We start from the raw sequence: 12438 nt of genomic DNA on the forward strand, positions 1-12438 counted from the left end.
GATCATTGTCTGAAAGAACACATAGACTACATACTCTTTATTTTATTCCATGCGGACAAAGTCGCGGGCGACAGCTAGTAAATTCATAAAAAGATTTATCAAGACACGACTTCCTTACCTAGTGGATAAGAAAACCCCTTTAATATTTAAAATTCAGCATCCGTACAGAAATGAATTAGAAATTTAAGTAAATTAGATTGTAAGACTTCGTCCGGTTTTCCAACACGATGTTATCACCGGTACTGGAAAGTTCTAAAGCACGAGATGTAGCGGAAAATTTATTTATTAAATAATGTTTAAATTTACCAGATATCTTGACTTACATTATACTTATGGCTTCTTCGTGCTCCTCATAACTGAAGGTCGGGCTAACTGAAGTGCCTTCACCGATGTGTCAACCAGCTGATTCCATACAGCTCTGTCTGCGACTTGTGTCATGGCGGTTTGAATGTCGAGTCCCAGTATTGTTTGGACTTGGTTGGACCAGGGGGTAGGTGGTGATGCTGGATGAGGTCGGGAAGTTGCTGGAGCGCGTGATAGCTTCCCGGATCATCCAGCATCTAGCGAGGGACGGGCCGCAGCTCTCGGTGAACCAATTCGGGTTCCGGTCAGGACGATCCACCATGGACGCCCTGGCCGCCCTGAAGAGGTTCACTGACGAAGCGGCCCAAAAGGGGCAGGGAGCCATAGCGGTGTCATTAGACATCGCCAACGCCTTCGGCTCCCTCCCCTTCGCGGTAATAGAGGAGGCGCTCCGGTATCACGGAGTGCCCCTCTACCTGCGGAGAGTCGTAGGACACTACCTGCAAGGGCGGGTAGTGTCCTACATGGGGAGAACTGGCCGTGAGGAAAGGCGGATGGCCTCCGGTGTTCCACAGGGGTCCGTGTTAGGGCCCCTCCTGTGGAACATCGGATTCGATTGGGCCATCCGCGGAGAGGTGCTGTCCCGGATGGCGGTCATCTGCTATGCAGATGACACGCTGGTAGCCGTCCGGGACACTACCTGGAGCCGGCTTAAAAGGAGGGCTGAGGCCGGAGCCATGTTGTTGACCCGGAGGATCGAGGCGCTAGGCCTCCGAGTGGCCCTCAGCAAGACCGAGGCCCTTTATTTTCAAGGGCCTAGGTGGAGGATTCCTGCGGGGGCCACCCTCCGGGTCAACGAAGAGGAAGTCGGGGTCAGGGCCCGGATGAAATATCTGGGTCTTGTCCTCGACGGGGGCTGGCGCTTCGGCGATCATTTCCGAGCGCTGGCCCCCCGGCTCGTGGGAGCGGCCTCAGCCCTGTCGAGGCTCCTCCCTAACCTTAGAGGTCCGGGTGTACATACGAGACTGCTGTACACCACGGTCGTCAAAAGCATGGCCTTGTACGGTGCACCGATGTGGGCAAATGCCCTCAACGCACCAAACAGGGCCCTCCTCCGCAGGCCGCAACGCATAATTGCGGCGCGTGCGTGTCGGGCCTACCGCACGGTAGGCCACGCGGCGGCCTGCGTTTTGGCCGGCACCTCTCCGTGGGAAATAGAGGCGGGCGTGCTGGCCGAAGCCTACTGGGCGCGGGCAACACAAAGAGCTCGGGGCGAAGCCCCGGCTCCAGAGGAGCTCTCCCGCGCCCGGGAGGCGAGGAGAAAGACGACCGTGGAGCTCTGGGCGAGTGGCCTAGCGCACGCCCAATATGGCGTGCGCACCATAGAGGCCATACGCCCACAGCTCCCGGAGTGGTGTGGGAGGAGCCACGGCTCCCTTACCTTCCGACTGACACAGGTGCTGTCCGGACATGGCTGTTTCGGACGGTACCTGTGTCGGATCGGAAGGGAAGAGACGATGCGCTGCCACGGGTGCGGCGCCGATGAGGATACGGCGCAGCACACACTTGAAGTGTGCTGCGCCTGGACAGAAGAGCGCCGCACCCTGGTGGCGGCGATAGGCGGCGACCTCTCACTTCCCGGCGTCGTGCGCGCCATGTTGGGAAGTGAGAGGTCTTGGAACGCGGTCTCCTCCTTCTGCGAAACTGTTATATCGCAGAAGGAGGAGAGGGAGCGGGAGCGCGAAGGGGATCCCCTAGCGCCCCCGCTCCGGCGCAGAAGAGTGGGGAGAAGGAGGCGGCAATTTGCTGCTGCCCTTCTCCCCACGCCTCAAAATTGAGGGCCCCTTAGGGCCAAACGCAGGTGGGGTCACGGAAGTAAGCTAACGCGTTTCCCGTGGCCCCGCCGTAACGCGTCAGAGGGCAGTCTGGTTTTAGTGGGTATTCCGGTCGCCTTCTGCGGCCGGCGAGTCCCACACTCCCTACGCCATCGCACAGCCCGGCGTAGGGGTGCGTAAATGCATTTCCAGACTTTAAAAAAAAAAAAAAAAAAGGGGTAGGTGATTCCTATGACACTCAGGGATAAATAAAAAAAATATGTTTTTTATTTACACTTAGGGAAATAATTAAAAACGAATAACACCTCACAAGTAAATTTTTTTAAGCTGTTTAGACATCAGGATGTTACAATCAAAGATAGAAATATTTTCTAAAAGCAAAAGCATTTGCTTTTGCTTTTGATGTTCTCTACATTTTTCCAACAAAAACGTCATAGCGGAAATCTTATTTTTCCTCTTTTCTTCTGTTAAGAAATGATAAAATTAATGTTTCAGCCACGTTATTTTTCTACTCAATCCTCGTTTTTTATTTCCTTTGTTTTTAATGTAACCCTCTATCTATTTGTTAATCTAGCTTTATTGAATTCAGTTAAACTCAGAACTGAGAAAAAATAAAAAAGTAAAGTACCCTACCTATAAAATGCATCGGGTACCTTCCAAAGTCCCATCAAAATCGGTCCAGCCGTTCCGGAGATTACCAGGAACAAACACGGCCTTGCGGACAAACAGACAGTCAGCAACCTAAATACATCATGTGTACGAAATGTGTGTTTTTTCCTCAATATTACATGAATACTCCAATTTTGTCAATATGTTTAAATGTATTTAGAATTGAAATTTCAAAATTGTGATCTTGTTGCCTGCCAGTCTTTCGTTGCTTACGTCACTCAGTCAAGCCCAACACGGCTTTGACAACAGTCAAATCGTGTTGATGAATATTCATAATCGTGACGCCTTATTACGTTTATTTATATCATAGCGAGTTGTTTGCTGCAATTAATTTGCGAGGAGGTCGCCCCGGTCGCAACTTGAAATCCTATTATGTTGTTTTGAATACAAACTTTGAAGAGATTTATTGATTGAATTTGGGTCTTGTTGTTTCATCTATGGAATAATATTTCGATTTTGACATTATTTCGTCAAACAATTACAGGTTTAGATGTGATGTGAATGAAAAAGAATTGATTTTAATTTTATTTCAAAATCATTTATTATATCCTAGCTTTTACCCGCGACTGCGTCCGCGCGGAATAAAAAAAAATGCACACAAGATAAAAAAGTTCCTATGTCCGTTTCCTAGTTCTAAACTACCTCCCCATCAATTTTCAGCTAAATCAGTTCGACTGATCTTGAGATATAAATAGTGTAACTAACACGACTTTCTTTTATATATTTAGATAGATATAATGCATTTTATAAAAAAAATAACAATATATTATTTAAAAAATAGTATACCACCGCCTGAATCCCATGAATCAAGCAACCAGTAATGTGGTCTACATAGACAAAAAGCCCTATTTGATTTTATCTTTATTATTATTATTTGGTTGTTTATAAACTGGAATTTTCTTATAATGTGTTCGATTAGTGACTTGCAATGTAGAAACGTCGATACTATCACCCCATAAATAAAATATTAATACGACTTTATCATACACTTGGTTTCACCCGCGACTCCCTCTATGTGGAATTACTACGTTCTACATTTGTGTCAAATTTCATCGAGATCCATTGAGCCTTCCGGAGATACATTCTAAGATCCATCTATATAACCTTTCGCATTTGTATTATTAAGTAAGTTTTTATTGATAACTTCAATAATTTTGACACGATAACTGACGATCTAACATTTTAAGGTATTTTATTTGACCTGAAGCCTGATGTAGCTAGTTACTAGCAGAGTTTATAATGAAACTACCTCGTTTACTGTTTTAAAAGGAAGTAAGTTTATTATAGATTAAAATGACACATAATAAAGAATGACAATCATGATATCACCAGCAGGTGTCGCTGCTATTGATTATTTAGATATAATTCAACAGTTTATAGAAAAAAAAAATGCAATAAAGGTTTATACAATTTTCAAATCTCGGTTAAATTCATACAAACGAAATTATACTATAAAAGATACTACATTCACAATACGTTTAAATAACAATATCCAATGAAAACGACAATAACTTAAAGGGAATCGGTCCTGGAAGTTATTTCAAATTATTTACGCAGATTTAGTTCTTATACCAATGTGTCGAAGCATATAATTCCGTGTCTTAACCACGACAGTTGTCACCGACATAAATTGTATCGAAATTGTGCATTACAATCTAAAATCGTCCCTAAACGTCATCTTGTGGCAGTGTCACCTCGCAACTCAGTGGGTAGTACTTAAAGCCACAGACTATAGAAATACAGAGACTACAAAATATTATAGATGTTAATGTTTAAATAGTGAAGGATTGATTGTAATTTAAATGTGTCAAAAACTGTAAATTTTAGTATGTGAAAGTTAACTGTTGAGTCATTTAATTTGGATCAAATTACTTTCACAAACAGCGGCCAAAAATCCAGCGTCGCTTATTGGTAATGTTTATTTATATTAATTTTTATAATAAGAAGCGGTTATTTTTTTCTGGAGTACAAGATGGTGCAAAATGTATGTCAATATTTCTCTTTCAGATGTGGACATAATGCGTTGTTTTCCTTTATTGAAATTTTTCTCCAATTGTTAGTACCGTTCAACAATAAATATCCATATCTCATTGTCCCTTGATACATTAAATGTAGAATCTTTATAACAATTATGTCGTTTGCTCTATCTTTTCATTACTCTGTCGGATTCTGTATGATTAACGTACAGTAGACACTCTAGGAGCATTTAATTGCGTACATTACGGGATAATTTTGATTTACCACAGCACAGTATAAACTAGCTTATATTTATGCTACCGATAATACAGGAGAAGACGGTGGCGATTTGATTTCAATATTAAAGATCATCGGTTGAAATAGAAAAGATCGTCAAAGGAAGTATGTATTGTGTAAGTTTAATTTAAATCGGATATGCATGCAGTGTAGTATAGTTGAAATTTTACTGACGGTTATAGGAGAAGGGGGCAATGAGGTGAACAACGATGCCCATGGATATCCGCAACACCAGAGGAACTGCAGAACTGTTGCCGGCCTTTTAGAAAGAGATAGGCTCGCTTCTTGTAGAGCCCTAAGTCGTACCAGTTTGGAAATACCGCCGAAGACAGACACAACGCGGCTGTGCGAGACAGAAAGATTCGCTAAAACCTCACGATTTTGGATTGCCAGCCATCGAGATGGTGTGGATGGAACCTGGCGGTCTATCGTGTTGTCTGATGACTGAACTCGGCGGCAATAATTGTTCCAAACAATTCGTTAGAGCACTCCCCGTGGCATATTCGGTATAAAATATGAGTAATATATCAGTCGACCTAATTTAATTTAAAATTGGCTTGAAGATTGTTTCATGTTTATATGCAGTACGAACATAAGTCGGCTTCTTCAAACTTATTATGTATGTTATTAAAGTTTGTGAGTGGGAACAGCGGAGCTACTTGTTACGACCTATGTTATAATGAAAACCCGACAATATTAAAATTAATTACTTTTCACTGTGTGATAATATTACACAATTAAATTTGTGGCTAGGATACTGTTAAGATTAGGTTTTTTAGACTTAAAAAATATTTCATCACCTTTCTGTTCTTATAACGTAATAATCGTCACTCTAACAGTGGCAGGTCCCGTAACAACAATATTTGTTGGGTGCACGAATAGGCCGGCGAAAATAAACCGGTGAAATACCACGACCACATACAAGACAGGCGTGAAGTGGAAGCAATTGCACGTTTCGTCTTATGAGTGGTGCCCGAGGCCTAATTTTTGTCCTCTTTCCCTTCCCACTCTTATTAAGAAAGGTTGAGAAGGGGAAGTGGATTTTGCGGAAGAGGGGACGCGTAGGAAGGGGAAAATCTTCTTTCTGTGCGTCTCCTTCTTTGTTGATTAAAAGTAGGCAACGCATCTGCATTTTCGAAGAATTATGAGTTTTTTGTTTTAACAGATTATTAATTTAACTCTCCAGTCCAGATTATGTTCTACATCAGTGTCAAATTTCATCAAGATCCGTTGAGCCATTCCGGAGATACCTCCAAACAAACATCCATCTATCTATCTATCTATTTAAATATTCACATTTATAATATAAGTAAGATATATGTATTTCTTTGTTAACAGAGTAATGGCAACAGTTATATGTCGAGCGAGCCGCGACGCAAGCGAGAGTTGCCCGCTCGGCCCAATCACATCCTGCTCTACACCATCATCAATCCTGCATACCCCATTACTGTGGTGAGTACTCATCCTCTTTGTTTATTTATAGCACATTGTGGGCCTTGTCTGTACTTGGCAATTGTTTTCCAATTTACTATGTCAACATTTATCGCCTCACATTTACATCTTCTACTTAAGGCTTTGTATGGGAAAGATTACTCTAATTTATTCCTTTTTTATAAGATCGATCTGACTAAGAGTCGGGATGAATTTCAGTTTGCGAATCTAAAATTCATAAATCTAAATCACATTGAATGTTTAAATAAACACAAAGACCTGTTGCTGACTGCGACGCGCCATTACACAATAAAACGTTTTCAATGTCTACTTAACTGGAGTACAAAGCTATACAATTTGCTTATATTTATTTGTATTGGAAATCTAGAATTCGTAGACCTTTTGGTTCGTTAAATAAATCTATTAAGAAGAATAAGTAAGTGGTTTTCACGATAAGGAAACGAGCTAGCGGTTTTATTTGTGCTTGTAGTTACATAATACGATACTAATGATATAGATTTGCTGTCGCCCTTGACTCTGCCGGCTTGGATTAAAAAAAAACTTTATTAGTAGGCCTATGTGTTCTTCCAGACTGTGTTATACGTCTACACCAAATTTCATCGAGATCTATGCGGCCGTTCTGGAGACACCTTGTAACAAACGTCCATTCATCTAAACCAGTGATTGTCAAACTTATTTCTTTCACCGCTCCCTTTGAAAATCAATTATATTTCAGAGCCCCCTATTTTATATTCAGTCCTAAAACTTAAAAACCACAATCTCATTACTTTAATTAATTTCAATGCCCCCCATTTTTTGGGCCCCTTATCGCCCCCTCCTAGGTTTCAAACGCCCCCAAGGGGGCGTTATCGCCCCCCAGAGGGCGTTATCGAAACACTGATCTAAACATTTGCATTTATTATAGTAGTATGAGATATAAATCTGTTTCAATTTATGTTGTTAACACTTTATAACCTTTCGAATACAAGTTAGATAATCGGATTAACGGATGTGACGTTCTCATCACCAGCTCACTATACGTCTCCACTAAGGAGCTCGGAGCCTACCCTAAGTTAAGGGTGACTAGGCCATAATCAACCACGCTGGCCCAGTGCGGGTTAGTTGAATTTCTTCTCATATATGTGCAGGTTACATCATGTTTTCCTTCACCGTAAGAACGTCGGATAAATGTACATATGCAAATCGAAAATCGAAAAACACATTGGTACATGGCCGGCTTCGAACCCAGGATCTGCAGTTTGCAAGTCAAGTGCTTAACCCCTGAGCCACGCTCTATGATGTCACGTTCACTCTATGAAATATTGACTTTTTTTACTTAAATCTCCTTTATAATGCTTTGCTGGATTTTCAAGTGTGGCGTACGTATAAACGAGATCAGTTATGATTCATGTAAACTTACGATCCCCTTCATCTTTAATATTTAAGTTGGCGATTTGCATGAAAATTTATCGGAATTACCTCGTCTAGGTTCGTGCCAATGTTAGGATTACTATGATTTTTAAATACGAAGGATAAGAGTTTTACAACTTTTTCTGTCGCATACAGAGTTAATTGGTTACTAATTAATACTTTTAGTGTTTTTTTCTTTTACTGATCCTACACTAAGGGCCACCTCTGAACGAATCTAATTGCGATCGTAAGTGGTACCTTACTAATATAAAATGTGAAAGTTTAGATGGATGTATGGATGTTTGTTTAAAGGTATCTCCGGAACGGTTCAATGAATCTTGATGAAATTTGGCACAGATGTAGAACATAGTCTGGGAAAACACATAGGCTACTTATTACCTTTACTTTTGTTTTAAACTTTGCGCGGACGTACTATCGGGCTATATATAGTTATAAAAGATTTGAGGTTGACAATACTGAATTATCGAATTTTAAATTCTTTTCTTTGCAAGTATACACCGTAGAGTAGATTTCATTATTCGGTGTAAGACCAAGATATTGAAAATTTTTAAACAATTATATTGCTCTCTTGCCATCAGTTGTGCAAGTGCATTCACAGTTGTACAAGTTTGCAGTTTTGTGCAATATAAGTTTACTGTTTTAATCCTCTGTCTAGTTAATAAACATGACAATTCTGCTGTTGCATGCAAACTTTTACCCTTCAGCTTTTGTATACAATATTCAGTAAACACGAGCTTGGAGTCTGCCAATGTAAACTGGATAATGTTAGCTTCTTTGTTACGTCATAGTTGCAATGATGGTCACGTACGCAGCTGTCTCTTGGTCTAAATGGGGTGACCACACTTGATTTCTGTGCGGGACATTTTTGGTTTTTAATTTTTTTTTCAGTAAATATTTTGTGTTACAGATATTTTTATTAAACTCATGGCAACAATTTGATTTTTATTTTTAGTTTAATTTAAAGAAGTCTTAGTAATATCTTTGTCTTAATAACCTTTCTTGAAAAGCACAACGGAATTCTTTTAATAATTATTGTAGATATTCATTCTTACTTTGATAATAATTGTTGTTATTTTATTTGCAAGTTTTTTTTTTATTTTGTTGTATTTTATAACAAACGTAATAAGTATGAGTAATGGATATGATACTCGTGTTATAAGTTTATTGTGACATATGACTTGCAATATTTCTATTACGGTTAAAAATATATGTAACAGATGTACAGTATAATGTACATACAAATATTATATGTTTATGTTGTGAATAGCTTTTGGAATGTTATTTGAAAATATATTGTGTTTGTTTTCTTCGTTTAAATTTAATCGTCTTTTTTCACCGACTTTGAGGTTATTCAATTTTGATGTTTGTAAAATTTTATAAAACATTTCTTTGAGTATTAAAGAATAATTATAGAGGATGTTTTTTAGTAACTGTTGTGATATAGAGAACAAAGATTAGAGAATTATTTGTCAGTTATTTTTTTGCCTTCCATTTTGTTGACTGATATGCCTAGTCGGTTGATAAATTGACAAAAATCAAAACAGATCGTTGACATATCTATTAAACCCTTGTATATACTGTGGTTAAATCCATTAAAGTTGAAGTTCTTGCGTGTTTATGACAAGGGATGATCGAACGTCTCTGAGTGCGAACGCACTGTGCGGTTGCAACTTTTGTTTCGTTATAGTACCTGGCATAAACGTTACCAAAAGAGTCCCTTAGTGTAAATTCTTTTTTAAATTTAACATTCTAATGTAGTATCTAACCGCTACGAGTATGACAATTTAAATTCGTTTCCACTAAGCTACTGGCTACTATTTACTCGACCCCTGTCTACATGTATTGATATAAAGTTTTACTTGTTAGTCGGGGCAGTGGAAAAAGATCTTACTGCTTGAAACTTCCGCTTCGTTACACTAACAACGGACGCGCGCGCCAGTCTAGCATTTCTCGGGTGAGTTGAACTGAGCGGTCACAGGGTTAAGTTTAGCCCAATGAGATATCTCGGATTATAGCTCGGTAGCTCCGATTATTGTCTTTTGTAATGAATATGCTTCTTTGTATTATTGCAGTAGCTGTCAGAATTAAAAACTTAATAAATAGTCTATGTGTTCTTCCAGATTATGTTCTACATCTGTGCCAAATTTCATCGAGATCCGTTGAGCCGTTCTGGATATACCTTCTAACAAACATACATCCATTCGTCTAAACTTTTGCATCTATCTTATATAAACTACTCAAAACAAAATAGGGCCCACCGAAACTTTTTCTCTAATCGTGTTTATAAATAACTCATGTACTTATCATTGACAAAATGAAGCACTACCACTTCTAGCACACATGTTTATTACTTCATAATGATGTTTTAAAAGTTAACTTTTTTGTTGATTTCAAGTGGGGAGACAAAAAAGTAAAGTGCTTACCCATTTACCCATTTCTTAAATTTTCAATCGTTTGTGTTCTCAGTCTTGCTTTAAGCGCAATACTTTGAACACATTTTGTTTAGCTGTGTTTTTTAGTTTCGGCATTATTCCCGATTACAATGCCAGGATCTCGTCGTCATATGGATGTGGAAACTTCGACAAGGGCAGTTCTTTTGCTTCAAGAGGGAGAATCGCAAAGATCGGTTGCATCTCGCCTTGGTGTGTCACGGCGAGCCATTCGAAACGTACGGAAGCGGTTCCAGGAGACAGGTAGTGTGGCTAGAAGACCTGGATCAGGAAGGATTCGAGCCACAACTGCTCAAGAAGACCGGTACATTCGATTGACTGCGCGCCGGGACCGCACGACAACCGCCCGGACCTTGCAATCCCGGCTAAGGCAATCTACTGGCACACGTGTTAGTGGTCAAACCATTCGAAATCGACTCCACGAGGACGGGCAACATTCTAGGATGCGTGTTATTCGTTTAAAATTAACAAGGGCTCACCGGGCAGCACGTTTGAGGTTTGCGCGTGAGCATTTGCACTGGACCATGGACAATTGGAGGACAGTACTCTTTTCAGATGAGTGTAAAGTCAAGTTTTTTAGCGATGACAGACGTGTACGTGTGTGGAGAAGAGAAGGAGAACGTTTTACTGAACCATGCATGCACGGTACTGATCGTTTTGGGGGCCCGAGTGTGATGATATGGGGCGGTATAAGCTTGTTAGGCAAAACAGAGCTAGTGATCTTGAACGAAGGCACGGTCACTGCAGCCAGTTACGTCGAGCAAGTAATCCGACCTCGTGTCATCCCATATTCACAAAGAGTAGGTGATAATTTTGTGTTTATGCAAGACAACGCTCGTGCGCATACAGCTAGGGTCACTCAGAGGGCACTTTCTGATGCCAATATCTCGGTTTTACCTTGGCCAGCAATGAGTCCCGATCTCAACCCGATTGAGCATTTATGGGATCAATTGAAAAGAAGTCTTAAAGAGACCCATAGCCACGTTAACAGCCAACAGGACCTCATAAACGCGCTGAAACTCTGTTGGGAACGAATACCCGATCAAAACATCACTCATCTGATTGAGAGTGTTCCAGATAGGCTCAGAGAGTGCATACGGAGCAAAGGAGGTCCTACTCGATACTAAAGAAAAGCTCCCGGCAAGTTTATTAAAAACAAACAGTGACTATAAAAGTTTTTATTGACAGTCTACTTAGTGCTCATTTTCTCTAAAAAGGAGTATTTGAGTGTATTGCGATAAAATTAAACAATTCAAACGTTATTTTGTGTTTACTTAATGTGTAAAACCCTAATTCAACATCGACTAATTGTAAAAATTTAATAATCATGTATGCACATAAATTAAGGGACAAAAAGATGGTGGGCCCTATTTTGTTTTGAGTAGTATATAAAAGAAAGTCGTGTTAGTTACACTATTTATAACTCAAGAACGGCTGAATCGATTTGACTGAAAATTGCTGGGCAGGTAGCTTAGAACCAGGAAAAGGACATAGGATAATTTTTACCCCGTTTTCTATTTTTTATTCAGCGCGGACGGAGTCGCGGGTAAAAGCTAGTTTATAATATTAGTAAGATAGGACCACTTCTGTCATTTAAGTACATAAATTGGCTGTGCTGAAAAATAAGATTTTTTAGTTACGATTATATTAATAGACGTCTTCAATTCTGTAACAAGCTTTATTTCTTTCTCTAGATACGAAGTGCGTGAATGTAATTATGAGTGATACGTCAAGTAACACAGTAATGTAAGGGCGGATGGGACTGATTTATGCTTCTGAAACGTTTTCTTTGTTATTTCGTGTTACAATGTTTTGTAATATATCTCTCAAATGGCATTAGAATAAGTAATCATATTCATCCAGACATATATTCCAGATGGTAAATCATATTTTTTTTATTTATATAAAAAATTATTTTATTTATTATTAATGACTCCTTTAGGTCGATCTTTGAAGGTTTATAAAAAGAAGAAATTTTATTATAAAAAGACTAACAGTTGCACGCGATTTCGTCTGCGCGGAATTTAAAAAAATCTAGTAATGAATATAGCCTATGTCAACCGGTG

The 12438-nt window shown here is 39.8% G+C and overlaps 1 protein-coding gene across 4 annotated transcripts in view; it reads left to right on the plus strand.

Annotated features, from left to right (window-relative positions):
- LOC106711065 (heterogeneous nuclear ribonucleoprotein L) overlaps positions 1-12438 on the plus strand; it is a 264080-nt gene that overhangs the window by 68116 nt on the left and 183526 nt on the right. For all 4 annotated transcript variants that reach the window (XM_045684645.1, XM_045684646.1, XM_045684647.1 and 1 more), the window contains exon 2: positions 6399-6512. In XM_045684645.1, the coding sequence (XP_045540601.1) occupies positions 6399-6512 (114 nt within the window). The remainder of the gene's footprint in view (positions 1-6398; positions 6513-12438) is intronic.

This window comes from Papilio machaon, chromosome 27 (genome assembly GCF_912999745.1).
Source record: "Papilio machaon chromosome 27, ilPapMach1.1, whole genome shotgun sequence".
Lineage (NCBI taxonomy): Eukaryota > Metazoa > Arthropoda > Insecta > Lepidoptera > Papilionidae > Papilio > Papilio machaon.